The sequence below is a fragment of the Dromiciops gliroides genome, chromosome 3, assembly GCF_019393635.1.
Source record: "Dromiciops gliroides isolate mDroGli1 chromosome 3, mDroGli1.pri, whole genome shotgun sequence".
In the NCBI taxonomy this organism is placed as follows: Eukaryota; Metazoa; Chordata; class Mammalia; order Microbiotheria; family Microbiotheriidae; genus Dromiciops; species Dromiciops gliroides.
The window spans coordinates 628,085,354-628,101,563 of record NC_057863.1 but is presented as its reverse complement, the minus strand read 5'-3'; the positions used below and the strand labels follow the sequence as shown (position 1 = coordinate 628,101,563).

Genomic DNA, 16,210 nt, shown 5'->3' with positions numbered 1-16,210 from the left:
CTGGACCTCAGTTTTCTCCTTTGTAAAATGGGGATAAGCTATCTCAAGTTTCTCATGTACTAAGAACGTTGCAAACCTTAAAACTCCACAGACACCACCACCACCACCATCGTCACTATGGTCCTTAGACTAGTGCATACATAGAGGACACCATGTAATGCCTATCCCAGCTGCTCCTCAGGCCCTGAAATGCGGAGCTGTAACAGACTTATTAATGCATATGAATGTCAAACGAAGGGACCTCGGAGATCATTAACTCCAATCCCTCATTTTACAGTTGAGGAAATAAGTGCCTAAACAGATTAAGTGAGCGGCCTATGGTCATGCTAGTCAGTGGCAGAGCCAGGAGTAAAGAGGTAGCTGGCCTGCTCCAACAGATGGGGAAAAACAGATCAAATGTCCTACTAGAGATCAGACCCAATTTCTGTGGCAGGGGGCCTCAGAGCCCCAGCCTCAGAAGGATGAATGGGAATATCAACTGTCAAGGGAATGGGATATTCTCAATGACCTCCCAGATTTAGGATAATAAATAACCTGGTTGTTTTTCCCCAACTAACCTTATCCAGACATACTTTCTGCTCATTAACAGTCATCGAAGGGCAGAGAAGAATGGTTCCACATGGGACCTGAGACAATGACGATAGAAAACCCACAAAATCAGGGGCAGCTAGGTAGCGCAGTGGATAGAGCACCAGCCCTGGAGTCAGGAGTACCTGAGTTCAAATCCGGCCTCAGACACCTAACACTAGCTGTGTGACCCTAGGCAAGTCACTTAACCCCAATTGCCTCGCTAAAACAAAACAAAGCCCACAAAATCTTGGAGAGTTCTAGTTCAAGTCTTCCTTCCAAATACCGTGAATGGAAGACTTCTGACTCACAATGCTCTTTTGACTACAATGTTGCCAGCCCTAGTCCAAGGTCAAGGTGGAGGTAAAAAAAAAATTCTGAATCAGCACATCTCATTCTCTTCCATTTCCACATATTTTGGTGTCCTACAGAGCAGTCCTGGGAGGTCCCCAGTGGGACCTGATTCAGGGAAGTGTACCAGAGCCAGCTAAAGCCAAGAGCCTACTAGGGAAGGCACTGTTCAAGGTCTTGTCTGTCAGAATGAGCTCTAGGTGAAGAGCTTTGAAAAGAGCAATTGATAAGATCAGAGTATTTAAAACCAGAAGGAGACCTTGGAAATCATCTAGCTCAGTCCACTCACTTTAGAGATGAAGAAACTGGGGCTCAGAGATAGGGGAATCCATTTGCCCAAGGTCCACAGGGCATTCAGGGCCCTTTGAGTAATCCCTCAGCATACTGATATGCATTGATAGGGGGAGGTTCATCACTAGGAATTCTTAACACACCAATGAAATGAGAGAGAAAGACAGACAGACACAGAAACGGAGAGAGACAGAGACAGAAACAGGAAGAGAGACAGAGACAGACAGAGACAAAGATACAGAAACAGAGAGACCTACACAGAGATAGAGACAGAGACAGAGACAGAAATCCAGACCCAGAATTCCTTTCTTCCTTGGGTAAGTCTGTGAGGTGTGTCCTTGACAGCCTCCTGGCTTCTCCATCAGTGTCTGTGCCCTTCATCTCCACCCCCCTCCCTGATCTCTTTCCCTCTCTTGCTGAGCTTCCCAAGGTACTAGCTAATAGGCTTACAGGAGTGGAATCATTTTAACAGATGTTGCCTTCAAGGAGTGACAGATAGCCTAGCTCACATTTTGGATCATAGGATTTTGACCTGGGAGGGATTTTAGAAATTCTGTAGTCCAACCCTTTCATTTTGAAAATGAGAAAATTGAGACCCAAGGGAATTTTTGCCCAAGGTCACACAGATAACAATTAGCAGAACCAAGATATGATCTCTGGTCTTCTGTTGTCCCACCCCCTCAAGAGTCCCAAAGCCCCCGCCCCCCTAGGCTTCTGAGCCATTGCTTGGGGGTAGCTCCTCTTTTGTTCAACTCCCATCCTTCAGGTTGCTTTCTCCAGCCAGGACACTAGGTGGCGGTCTCCACCAGTTTCTGAATGGCCCTTGGTGACATGGGTAGCTGAGCCAGGGCTATATGGTTTAGAGTTGGGGAAATGGAGGGTTCTAGGCACCAGAACCCACAACCTAGCCCTCCTCCCCTGGGCCACATGCCCAAGACCAACTCCAGACATCCGCTTATCCAGGGCTGCTGTCCGTCACTGCCATACTCTGTTCCCTTCCTTCCACTGAAATGTCCCTGAACCATTATCTCATGTGAGTTGGACTCACAGAGGGCTACCATGCTGAATGAGGGAAGCAATGGCCCTGCTGTCCTCTGCTGTGGTCAGTCAAACCACATCTGGAGAAGTGTATGCAATTCTGAGTCATGAATTTTAAGAGGGTCACTGGCCAAAAAGAGGGTACTATGTACCAGACCAGGTACTGTGCTAAGTGCTTTACAAATATTCTCTCATTTAATTCTCACAACAACCCTGGGAGGTGGGTGCTATTATTGTCCTCTTTTTATAAATGAGGAAACTGAGGCAGACAGAGGTGAAGTTATTTGCTCAAGTGATAGAGCTGGTAAGTGTCTGCAGCTGAATTGAAATACAGTTCTTCCTGGCTCCAAACCCAGTTCTTTTTATCCACTGGGCTACCTAGTTGCCTTCTAGAAGTAGCCCAGGGGATTCTGAAGGAACTGAGGACCATATCATCTGAAAATGGGTAGAAGGAAGTGAAGATTCTTAGCCTGGAGAATAGATCACAGGAGTTTACTATTTAGAGCTGAAGGAGACTTTAGAGATCATCTATCTGGCCCAACTCCCCCTGCTCTTATTTTACAGCTGAGGAAACTGGAGCCCAGATTAAGATAAATGGGGAAAGTGTGTGAGACCTTCCAGCTCCCCTTGCTGAGTTTTAGTCATCAGGCACAAGAGCAAAGAAAGAAGTAGATAGCAGCTTTTCAAGTAGTGGAGAAAGAAAGAGTTAAGAAGGACATACATATTCATTTTCAAACAGGAGGAGTTTTACTTTGATATTGTAGAACACAATATCAAAGGGATGGTTAGCAAACTTGTAGAAAAGGAAACAGTGATTGAAGAGAGACAGCAAGACTTCTTTCCTAATAGGTCATGCCAGACTAACCTCATTCCTCATTTCCTTTTTTTGATAGTGTTGCTTGAACAACAGATGAGGTAAATACCGTAGCTTCAGTTGACTCAGGTTCTAGCAAAAGCATCTAATAAAATCTCTCTTTTCTGTGAAAAAAAAAGATGGAAACACAGGCTTGACAGTAATACGTTGGGAGGATCTGGAAAGAGCTAAGTCATCAGATCCAAAGAACAGTTATTAAATGTCCCTTGTCTATCAAACCAGAAAGTCCCTAGGGGAGTGACTCGGGGATCTGAGATCTGTACTGAGCTGTGTGCAATTTTTTCAGTGACTTAAATTGCCTGATCACCAAACTTTCAGAAGACACCAAGCTGGGAGAGACATGCCTGATAGGGAAGTGAAGATCCAAAAGGATATTTACAGACTACATCACTGGGCTGAATCTAATAATTATAAGTAATTCATTATGCAATTTAAGGCTTGCACAATGCTTTATGTGTAGTATCTTGTTTTATTCAATAATCTCAGTAGTCCATGATACAGGTCCTATCACTAACCCCATGTTACAGACTCAGAAAGGAGAAGTGGGCTGCACTGTGTCTGGGTCCACAGCTCCACAGCTATGCCAGGCTGCCTCTCCATGGTGAAGGACTTCTTCACATTCATTCAATCTGAGGATTGAGTGAGGAAAACAGGGATGTTTAGCCTGGAGAAGACAAGGCTTAGGAGGGGGCACGAGAGCTGTCTTCAAATATTTGAAGCACTGTCATGTAGAAAGAGATTAGACGGGCTATTTGGCCCCAAACCGGGGAGCCCTGGGTGGAAGTGCAAAGCTTCTTGGCCACTAGAGTCATCACAGCCTGGAACAGACTTTGTCAGGATGCAGGGCGCTCTCCCTCCACGGAGGTCTGCAGGCAGAGGCTATCGGGACACCACAGCAGGGATTTCTTTCATCAATGGCATGGACTAGTTGGCTACTGGCGTCCATCCAATCCCGTGGTTTTGTAAGTGACTTGTTCAGGGTCATGTGATAGCAAAGCCAGATCTTCTGACTTTTAGAGAGCCTGATCATCATCAAATATCTGAAGAACCACCGTGTGCGGGATTTGTGGTGGTTGTTCAGTCTTGTCTGACTCTCCGTGACCCCATTTGAGGTTTTCTTGGTAGAGATACTGGAGTGGTTTGCCATTTCCCTCTCCAGCTCATTTTACAGATAAGAAAACTGAGGCAAACAGAGTAAAATGACTTGCCCACAGTCACCCAGCTGATAAGTGTCTGAGACCAGATTTAAACTCAGGAAGATGAGTGTTCAGGACTGCAGGGCTGGTGCTCTACCCACTGAGCCACATAGCTGCCCTTTGTGTAAGATAGATTAGAGTTATTCTGTTTGAATGAATGAATAATAAGAGCTAACATTTCCATAGGCTTTAAAGCTTGCAAAAATGCTTGACATATGCTTATTTGATTCTATATTGAGGGCAGACACCTTGCTAAGCCATGGGGATACAAGCAAGCAAGACAATCCCTGCCCCTGAGGAGTTTATATTCCAATTGTGGAAGACAACATAACTTGGAGAACTGGATAAATATGTCTCTACCCAGCAGAGGTGGGGGAACAATGGGAAATATCACAAAGAGGATGACTTAGGTTCAATTCAAGGAGGCAGAACCATCTAGCAATCAGAGCTAAGTGCCTTGTGAAGGTTGTAAATTCTGCTCTAGATATATTTAAGCAAAGACCCCATGGTCATCTTGTCAGAGAGGCTGTAAAGAAGAAGTCCTTCCTTGGTGGAGAGAGTGAGTGGGTAAAAGGCAGCCCCTAAAGTCTGTTCCAACTCTCCAGTTCTAAGATTCGTGCCCTCGGGCCCAGGCTGTTTGTGTCTCACAGGAGGAAAACTGATTTCTAGAGAGTGGTCCAGAGGACTTAGCCTGGAGTCAGGTCTATGCTGGCATGTAACCAGTGCATCAGAACAGGGAGGGGGGGGTGTTTTGGAGCTTAGCCCAGTAATGGAGGCCTTGAATCCAGATAATATGAGAATCAACTGAAGTCATAGAGGATGTTTAGCCTAAGGAAGAGAAGACTTGAGGGCTTAGGGGGAGATGTGATAGCTGTTTGGCATGTTTGAAGAACTGTCACAAAGAAGAGGGATTAGACTTGTTTTGTTTGGCCGTGAGAACAGATCCAGGAGCAATGGGTAGAAGAGGTAATGAGCTAGATTCAGGTCTCATGTCAGAAAAAAAGTACCCACCAATTAGGACTTGTCCCACAGGTGAATGGGCTGCCCCACCACCACAGAGGTCTTCCTCTATCCAGAGACTGGATGCCATTCCCACTTGTTGGGTTTGTTAGAATGGAGATTTTTTTAAATTTGTTTTTCTCAGTTATACATACAATTTGTTTAACATTCTTTCTTTAGTTTTGAGTTCCAAATTTTCTCCCTCCTTCCCCTCACCCCTCCTTGAGAAAGCAATTTGAGATAGATTATATATTTATATCTATGCAAAACATTGCCGTATTAGCCATGTTGCAAAAGAAAACACAGACAAAAGCAAAAGTAAGAAAGTAGAAAAAAAAGAATGGAGATTTTTCTTTAGGTATGGGTTAGACTAAGATGACTCCTAAGATCTCTTCCAATTCATAAACTCTATGATTCTGGGACACACACACACCCGCCTTGCTGTGATTGTTTGTCCTTCATTCTCAAAGAAGACCACTATATTGGGGTGACGTTATGACTTGCACTGGATTGAATTTAAGTTAGGGAGGGCTGGACAAAGCCTCTCTCTCTCCTCCAGAGCCACCCGGGCCCAGTGGCAAGATATAGATAAGAATGACTAGAGATGGCCCTGGACATTTAAGGCAATTGAGGTTAATTGACTTGCCCAGGGTCACACAGCCATTAAGTATCTAAAGTGAGATTTGAACTCAGGTCCTCATAACTCCAGGGCCAGCATTCTATCCACTGCACCACCTAGCTGCCCCAGGATACCCCTAAAGTGAGGTCAGCAGGGAGAATTTAAGGCCAAGGAGGAGGAAAAGACTTCTCAGTACCCTCCAATCATGCTCTGTAGGCTCTTTGAGCAGGGAGAGCTTTGCCAGAGCTGGTGGAAGTTGGGAGAGCTGGGAGGTAGACTGTGTCCCCAGGAGTCCCTTAGATCTAGGGAACCAGAGCATCCTAGGAGCTAGAAGGGACCTCAGAGACCATCCAGTCCAACCCTCTCCTTTTACAGAGAAGGAAACTGAGGGTTAAGGAAGTGAGGTGGCTTGCCCATGGTTACATAGATAGTAAGTGTTGGGGGTGGTGTTCATCCTTTGTTTACGAAGACCAGTGATATCATGGGGTGATATCTTGACTCACGCATGAATCAAATTTAAGTGAGACAGAGCCTTACAAGGCCACTAGCCTCACTCTCCTCCACCTCAAAGTAACCGTCAGAGGCAGGCTTTGATCCCAGATGCTCTGACCACTGGGGCAGGGTTGGTTCTCCCCACAATGCCTCAGTTCTGAAACAATCCCCAGGTGGAGGGAGGTGGGGGGTGTGGGGTGGAAAGAGCCCTGGGTTCAGAGTCAGAGGACCTGAGTTCAAATCCTGCTTCTGTGAGAAACTACCTATGTGCCCTTGGGCACATGGTTGAGCCCCTTTGGCCTCAGTTTCCCATTTACTAAATGATAGGTGTTAAATTAGCCCCCAGGTTCCTTCCTAGGATCCTAGGGACAGACAGCCCTAAAAGCAAATATCTTCCAGGTCAGAGGCCTAAGGCCTGAGTGCCTCAAGTCAGCCCCAGAATGAGCTGCCTTCCTAGGGACCTTTGTGGATGCTCATGGGCAGCCAGAGACTGAAAGCAGCAATTGCCCAGCGTAAGAACCTCCCAGAGCCGCCTCTGACACACAGCATGCAATGGGGACATTCCCTCCCCTTCCCCTAAGCTCCCCTCACTCTTCCTGAGATAGAACCAGCACTAGTCAGTGGGCACTTAAGGTCATGGGGGCTGACTCTCACAATGAATCTTCCCTGGGGGAAGGTGAAGGAGGTGGCATCTCTCCTGATTCATGGCCCTACCCAAGGCTAGGGGAGTCTGGCCTAGAGAGGGTCATTTGGGGCCTTCTCCCCAGGCTCGGCTGCTGAGCACCATGCAGCACTGCTGGGAAGGCAGCTGTTTTTGTAGCCTTGGTGGAACCTCTCCCAGTTGCTCTGTGTGTGTGGGAGAGATGACGTCAGCAGTGGTTCCCAGTCTGTCTGTGTGGGCGGCTAGCAGAGACGCAGATGCCCAGAAGATTAGGGGAGCTCAGGGGAGGAGGGGAAGGCCGGGCTTTGAAATTCAAAGCTCCCCTGAGCCCACATCTCATCACACCCTTCAGCTCCACATGCTCATCTCTATTTGGCAACAGTGACCAGATTCATAGTCTCCCCACTCTGAGCCCCTCTTCCTCTCCCTCGCCCCTGTTCTGAGCCCGTGCTTTCCCCCACACAGAATCACACAGAATCTCAGTTGGCAAGAACCTAGCCCAGAGCCCTCTCTTTCCACCATCACCACCACCTTTCTCCCTACCCCAATGCTGAATCTTTCTCCCTCCCTTGTTTTACCACTTCCCCCAAACTTTGCACCTGCAGGAGCTGATGGGGGCTCCACCACACAGCAACATGCTGTGGGGCTCAGCGCTCTCTCTCACCCATTCTGATAATCCAGGTGGGTACAGGAGGATGGATGAAATCCCCTCTGGTCCAGCATCTCTGCCCGCATGCTTCCAGTGCTTGTAGGTCTAGAACCGGAAGGGTCAAAGCTTCTTAAACTGTGCGTCACGACCCTAGCTGGGGTTACATAACTGAATGTGGGGGTCATGAAAAATTTGGCAACAAGAAAAGGTTGTGTATGCCTATTTTATATACCTACATACCCGTGTCATGGAAAAATTTCTCAGGGGTCCAAAAAGGGGTCCAGAGTGGAAAAAATTTAAGAAACCCTGGACAAGCCCTCAGTTTCCTCTGTAAAATGAGGGCCCTGGTCTAATCCGGTGCTAAACATTCTTCTAAGAGATACAAATAAAAGTGAAAATAATCCCTGCCCTCAAGCATCTTACACTCAAATGAAGGTGCAAGCATGTAAACAAATAGGAGCACAAAAGGTATATGGGAGGCAGATAGATGGCTCTTGATAAAGCACCAAGCCTGAAGTCAGGAATATCTACTAGCTGTGTGACCCTGGGCAAGTCACTTCACCCTGCTGACCTCAGTTCCTCCATCTGTCAAATGAGCTGGAGAAGGAGATAGCAAGCCACTCCAGTATCTTTGCCAAGAAAACCACAAATGGGGTCATGAAGAAACAGACAGGACTGAAATGACTGAAATGAAAGGTATATACAGCATAGATAGGGACTACTAGCCCTAAAGGGGAAGACACTTGCAGATGGAGGTGGGGAGAATGGAAGGAAATGAAGGGACCAGAACTGGCTTCCTGCAGGGTGTGGCATTTGACCTGAGTTTTCAAGGAATCAGAAAAGCACTCTAGGCATGGGTGACCTCCAGCTCAAAGCCATGCAGAGAGGAAATGGAACATCCAAGGGAAGACCAGCAAAGACCTCACACGGTCTGGCTTCATATCCTTGAGGATGATTGCCATCTTCTCTTCCCCAGCCCCTGGGCTCGCTCCCTTTTCCTTGGGGGTGATTGCTTTGGGAGGGCACTTGCCTGGCTTCGTACCCCCCGGGATGCTCCCTGCCCTCACCATGTCCCGCCCTGTGAGTCCCTCTGGTTTTTGCCATCCCAGGCTTCAGGACACTTTAGTGTTTCACAAAGATGCCTGCTGTCCCGTCCAATCACTGAGGTTTCCTGGAAGCTCTTTGCTAACTGTGGGCATGGTGACACCTTTGGTAGAGAGGGGGAGGGGGCATGCAAATCTGCATGCTCTCTGTAGGTTGGCTGGTTTAAGTGAATGGCAGCTTCATCTGGACTATAACACCATGAGACCCAGGCCTAGAGAGCACCAGTCCCTCTGCAACCCACCCCCCCCCCCCCCGGCTCAGAGCCCATCTGGAGGCTATATTCAGTCCTGAGTGCCCCATCTTAGGAAGGACATCAATGAGCTTCCAGCTGAAGACTTCCAGGAGGGTGCAGGACCTTGAGTTCATGTCATCTGAGCTGAAGGCACTAGGGACATCTTCTCCAGAGAAGAAAAGGCTCAGTGGGAAAACGATAGCTGTTTTCAAATATTGTAAAGTCCACCATGTTGGAAGAGAAATCACCCTTTTTCTGTTTGGTCCCAGAGTAGCAATGAGTGAAGGCTGTAAAGGGGCAAATTTGGGCTTGATGGAAGGCTGCATTTCACAGGCCCTGGATCCAGAATGAGCCTCAGAGGGCGCCTGGTCCACTCCCTCCATATGACAGAGGAGGAAACAGAGGACCGTGGATGTCAAGTGACACATTCAAGGTCATACACGTAGTAAAGGTCAGACTAGGGTCATGAGCTCATCCTTTCCTAGGTCTAGAAGAGACCACAGAGTTCATCTAGTTCAATCCCCTCATTTGACAATTGAGGAAACTGAGGCTTGGGGATGTTAAATGGCTGCCTCTGGTCACACAGTGGCGTCACAGGCAGGATATGAACACAAATTCTCTGGCTCCATGATCATTGGTCTTTCTGCCATACCACAGCCTCCCAGTTGGAAGAATCCCACAGTGGAATGGGTTCCCTTTGGAAGTGGTAGCTTCTTCCTCCTTGGAGGTCTTCAAGCAGAGGGTAGATGACCATTTATCGGACATGTGAAAGCATGTTCAGGTCTGGGTTGGACCAGGGGACCGACAAGCTCTCTTCTGACTCTGCCATTCTGTGATGTGGGAGGATAGATGGGCACCTGGTAGCAGGGAGGTGGGGAGAGAAGGGTCTGGAATCTCCTGAATTCTGGCCAGTTCTTGGGTGTGTCATGGGCTCAGAAAGACTAAGCAGCACTGCATCTGGTTTGTGTTTTGTTTTGGTCTAGGGAAGGATGGATTCTCAGGGCCCATCCTAAAGTCTGTGTGAGAGCCAAAGTTAGGAGCTCCAAGGGTGGGCATCTGAGGGAGGGAGATCCCACCGCTATTCTGAGCAAGGGTCTGCCAAGCTGGAACTAAGCCAAGGCAGGGGAAGGGAAACACACCCTGACCTTAACCCCCCCCCCCTTCCTAGAGAGCCATTCCTCATAGCAAACACATTTTAAAGGGGAAAGGGGGATCATTTGACCAAAGGAACTCACATATCATTATACACATACCCATAGTTCCCTACCTCAGCAAAGAATAGAAGTAGCTGCCTGCTTGCACCTCCTCTTTGGGGCCAAAACTAGGCCATTATGATCACGCAGCTTTCACCTTAGATTTCCTGTTGTTCTTTCTATTATGGATATTATTTCCTGGCTCTGCTTCCTTCCCTTTGCATCAGTTCATATAAGTCCTCCCATGCTTCTCTGTATTTTTCAAATGCTGCTCTTTTTTTTCCTTTCTACAGGGTCTCCTAGTCTGGTGCTTCCCACTTGTACCCCTGCTCCCACCAGTCCACCACCTTCTGTAGTTCTCTATGTCCTTACTTGCCTTTGTCTTCCTTTTCTTGCAGGGAGGAGTGAAAGTCCTGATCACAGGCCCGTGGCAAGAAGCCAGCAATAACTACAGTTGCCTGTTTGACCAGATCTCAGTGCCTGCATCCTTGATACAGCCAGGGGTGCTTCGATGCTATTGTCCAGGTAAGAAGGGCTGCTTCCTCAGACCACTGCCAGGTCAGGGGTTAGATCAATCTCACAAGTCAAGAAACTGGGGGCTGGGGGGCAGCTAGGTGGCACAGTGGATAAAGCACCAGCCCTGGATTCAGGAGGACCTGAGTTCGATTCTGGCCTCAGACAATTGACACTAGCTGTGTGACCCTGGGCAAGTCACTTAACCCTCATTGCCCCATGCTCAAAAAAAAAAAAGAAACTGGGGGCTGGGGAGCCCCCCGAGAGGGGTGCAGGAGGGGAGGGGTCTCATCCTAGCACTAACCAGTTACATAGCCTTGAGTAAGTGATTTCCTCTCTCTGAGACTCACCTCCTTTCCCTCTAAAATGAGAATAAAATATCTATATAATAAATGAAATATAAAAATATATTAATATTTCATATTTATTTTATATGACACACATAATAAATATATAAATAATGTTATCTGTTTTCTATCTTGTATGAAATAGAAATCATATCAATATTATTTATATTTTATATTTATATAAAGAAAGAAAGAAACAATTTTTAAAGAACTCTCTACCATGAGAATGACCAGTCCTGGAACCGGAAAAGATGAGAAAATGATGCTTCCTTCCTTTTGTTGGAGAGTAGGTTGGGTGCTATGAATGGGGAATGTGTCACATGCTGTCAGACCAGCCTGCTGGGTTCATAAAATTTGCTTAATGGTCTTTCTTTGTTATAATAGAAGGCTTACTTTGGGAGATTTTTCTTTTTGTATCCACTCCCTAGCACAGTGCCCTACACATAGTAGGTATTTGATAAAGCCTGTGATTGATGGATTGATTTAGAGTGGGAGGGAGGCAGCTTTTTGAACAGATCACTGGACCTGGGATCAGGTAGACCTGAGTTCAGATACAGCTTCAGATCCTTCTTAGCCATGTGACCCTGGGCAAGTCACTTAATCTCTGATGCCTCAGTTTTTTCATCTGTCAAAAAAATGGCACCTGGGCAGCTAGGTGGCACAGTGGACAGAGCACCGGCCCTGGATTCAGGAGTACCTGAGTTCAAATCCAGCCTCAGACGATTGACACTTACTTAACCCCAATTGCCTCACCAAAAAATAAAAATAAAAAAAAAATAGCACCTACCTCCAGGACTGTTGTGAAGATAAAACAAGATATTTGTAAAGTGTTTTGCAAACCTTAAAGGGCCATTTAAATTCTAGCTGTCATTTTTATAATACAGAAATTACTGCTTTGTAAAAATGAAAAGGCATCAATAAAATTTTAAATAGACCAATTAACAGATGAGGGAAATAAAATAAATAAAAGGCTTAATCTTGGTTTTCTCATCTGTAAGATATGGGAGAGAGGGGACAGGTAGACTAAATGATGTCTCAGGTTCAGCTGTGACACTCAAGTTCTAAGAGCCCCTCTTCTCAAACACTGGTGTAAGGGGAAAGAGACCTGAACTGGGAATCACTGGGTTTAAATCCTGGCTCTGTGTGACCTCAAGCAAATTATTTTCCCTCTCTGGACCTCAATTTCCTTTCCCTGAAATCAGGGAATGGGAGTAGACACTCTCCAAAGTCCTTCTCCAAAGTCCCTTCCAAAGTATATCCTATACTATATCATCTCTACCAGTTTTTTTTTGTTTTTGTTTTTGTTTTTGTTTGTTTGTTTTAGTGAGGCAATTGGGGTTAAGTGACTTGCCCAGGGTCACACAGCTAGTGTTAAGTGTCTGAGGCCAGATTTGAACTCAGGTACTCCTGACTCCAGGGCAGGTGCTCTATCCACTGCACCACCTAGCTGCCCCAATCTCTACCAGTTTTGACATTCTGTGATACCGAGATCTCCAAGATAGATGGAAATGAAGATGCCTCCAACTCCAAGAATCCAATTCATTTTAATTCAACAAGTATTCAAGTACCTGCCATGTGCAAGGCACTGTGTTAGGCTCAGAAAGACTTCCTACCTAGAGTCGGTGCCCTCTGTTGATGGACCATTACCCACAGGCCCCTTAAAGGCCAAACCAGTTGATCCTGAATGTGGATCCTTATGGTATCAGGCTGTCCCCCCTACTCTAACAAGAAACAAGAGAAGACAGTAGAGAAAAACAAGTGAAGGGGCAAAATTCTGGCCAGCCCTGCCTGGGCCTGCCAAGGGCCCTCCCTGCTCAAGTAGAGCCATTCTCTTTTCCTCTTCTCCATACATCCTAGCAAATTCTTGGGCTTGTGCCATCTCAGATGCTCACCTATCTATTGTGCAAAGCCGATAATAACACAGGGACAGGATGTGCATGGGCCATGGGCCCTGAAAAGGAGGAGACAACAGGCTATTAAACTATCCATTTCCCACCTACTACTGAGGCAATATTGTTTGAACTAGAAATAGATGCCACATCTATACCTGGTCTTTGTCTGGCTTGAAACACAGATCCTTCCTGTCTCCTGCATCCCCTGCTCCCAGGGGATGGGGGGATCCCTACTTGTCTTTACTTAGCCTCCTTGGGACATAGTTCCCTCAAGATAAACCTGTCTAGACCAGGATTTTACTGTCTGTCCTGTTGTCCCAAGCACTCTCATATCTCATCAGATAAAGCAGAAAGAAGGTTACACAACCCACTCTCCCTCCATGATACCGTAATATAATTCACTAAATACTAGGCATTGGGCTCTATGCTGAGCACTAGGGAAACAAAGACAAAGAAAAGCTCTCCCTGTCTTCAAGGGGCTTACACTCTACCTAGAAATAGAACATATGCATAAATACAAGGTTATCTGAGGTGCAGTATACTAACAACTGAAGAGTTGATGGGGTGGGAACCAAGAAATGTTTTTCATGGGAGGTTTCACTTAAATTGAATCTCAAAGAACATTAAGAATTGTAAGAGGCAGAGGTGAGAAAGAAGGGCATTCTAGGCAGGGGACAACCTGTGCAAAGGTGCGGAGGTGAGAAATGGCATTTTAGGTTTGGGACCAGAACAGGGAATAAGCCAGCCCTGTGGTCCATCCACAGGATAATAAAAGCACCCACATTACAAAGTTGTTGTGAGGATCAAATGTCATAATATTTGTCAAGTTCCATTAATCTGGTTGTTATTATTACAGATATAAGGAAAAGTATAAGAGGGGCAGCTAGGTGGCGCAGTAGATAGAACACCGGCCCTGGATTCAGGAGGACCTGAGTTCAAATTCGGCCTCAGATACATGACACTTACTAGCTGTGTGACCCTGGGCAAGTCACTTAACCCCAAATGCCTCACCAAAAAAAAAAAAAAAGTATAAGCAAAGGCATGAGATGGGGCGGGGGAGCAGAATGGGCCAATGAAATTGGAGAATAGAGCTCATGGAGGAGAACTAAGATAGTAGGTGTCATGTTATAAGGGCCTCGAATGCCAGATAGAATGATTAGAACTTTGTACCCAAGTACTCCAAGGAGTCCAGCCCTGCCTCCCTTGGGACAGATCATTACCTCTCTACAACTCAGCAGATGGTTCCCATGAGAAGCTGTGGTCAAAACCATCATTCTCTTATGGCCAACCTGGTGCTGAGCCTCTCCACACTCAGCCAGGCTGATCCCCGGACAAATGTCCATCACACAGGCCATCCCAGGGCCTGTACTTGGGGTTTCTCCAGCTTGGTGGGCTCTGCCAGCACTTGTGTTCCACTGGCACGGCCTTTAAGAGCCCAAGGTCACCTCCACGGCATAAGGAGCTAACAGAGCAGGGCAGTAACAGACAATGACCTTTAGATTAGTTCTTAATAAAGTCTGCTGGGTGGACTTTTCTGTAACAGGAGGGGCCTGGCCTGGGAGATCCAGGATGCTGGGGTGGGTGAGGGAGGCAGTGAATCAGGGAAGGAGGGGACAGCACAAGGCTGGAGGGGCTGCCCAAGTAGCCCCAACAAGGATTGGGGCCTCCCGTGTGGGGGCTCCTCTCTACCAAAGCTCTCTCTCTCTCTTCAGAAACTTATAGAAAACAAGGATTGAATGGGGTCCCTGAATGCTGACCTCTGACCATGGTATCTCTACAGAACTCAAGGCCTCAGCAGCCTTCTTTAGAAAATGAGGACCATGGGGCAGCTAGGTGGTGCAGTGGATAGAGGACCGGCCCTGGATTCAGGAGGACCTGAGTTCAAATCCGACCTCAGACACTTGACACTTACTAGCTGTGTGACCCTGGGCAAGTCACTTAACCCCCATTGCCTCACTTAGAAAAAAAAAAAAAAAAGAGGACCAGGTTCCTTCCAGCTCCAAAATGGAGTGGGAGGAACCTTGGACAACACCTAAGCCATGCCCCTCATTTGACGGAGGGAGAAACTGAATGCCAGACGTGGCGAGTAAAATCTTATGGGGTGTCCCTATAATTGTCCCAAGCCAAGGGAAAATTAGCTGGGGTTTATTATATATTTGCTACTTTAAAATTAGAGGCTGCTGCACCAGTTTTAGGGCATTAAGCATTTGTTAAAGCATCCTAAATGTTAGAGAAAATGAGAGCACACGGTTAGAATTCCTACATACCTAGAATAAAGAGGAAAGAGAGAGCAGCATGGGAGAAGGAAGAGAAAGCCAAGAGAATGAGAGGCCCCTCTCCAGGGTTTGTTTTGTTTTTTGTTTTTTAGTGAGGCAATTGGGGTTAAGTGACTTGCCCAGGGTCACATAGCTAGTAAGTGTTAAGTGTCTCAGGCCGGATTTGAACTCAGGTCCTCCTGAATCCAGGGCCGGTGCTCTATCCACTGCGCCATCTAGCTGCCCCCTCTCTCCAGGGTTTTTAACCTGTCTCAGGTAGAGGTGAGTCACTCTACCTTGATCCAAGCTAATTGGCTGGTAACATTCAAGTCCATTGATTGACATGACTTGAAGGTGGTCTTAAGTTAGTTAACTTCCTTTAATTAGTTAGGAAGGTCAATCTACATTTCCTTTAAAATGCTCCTGACTCTGGGTTGGCCCTGCAAAACCAGCCAGAGTTCCTGGGGGGGGCAATCTCTGAGTCCCCCCAAAACACATTATTTTCTCCCACAAAGAAGGAAAGGGACTCCTCTAAGATCACACAGCAAGTCAGTGGAGGACTGGTGTTCTAGAAGCCAGGTTGCCTGAATCTGAGTTCAGCTAAATCACTGCTGCCCCTTACAGTGTGCTAAGGATGGAGCCAAACAGAGGATCAGCTGCACCACAATAATGATCATGATGATAATGACATCAGTAGCTGTAGTAGTAATCCGTATTTCTATGATGCTTACTATATACTCAGGATCCTCTCTGCAAAATAAGGAGGTTGGACAGAGTGGTCCCTGAGGTCCCTTCTGGCTCTAAGTCTTATCATATAGAGGTGTGCAGAGGTGGAGACTATAAGTAATGTTTTTTTCTCCATCATGTAATAGGTATAATTTTCCATAGGTAATATTTTGTCCATCCTATAGATGAGGCAACTGAGCCTCAGACCATC

At 46.7% G+C, this 16,210-nt stretch overlaps 1 protein-coding gene across 13 annotated transcripts in view; it reads left to right on the top strand.

The window, feature by feature from the left end:
- CAMTA1 (calmodulin binding transcription activator 1) overlaps positions 1 to 16,210 on the top strand; it is a 1,311,517-nt gene that overhangs the window by 1,179,818 nt on the left and 115,489 nt on the right. For all 13 annotated transcript variants that reach the window (XM_043992683.1, XM_043992682.1, XM_043992681.1 and 10 more), the window contains one exon: positions 10,665 to 10,791. In XM_043992683.1, coding sequence (XP_043848618.1) covers positions 10,665 to 10,791 — 127 coding nt within the window. The remainder of the gene's footprint in view (positions 1 to 10,664; positions 10,792 to 16,210) is intronic.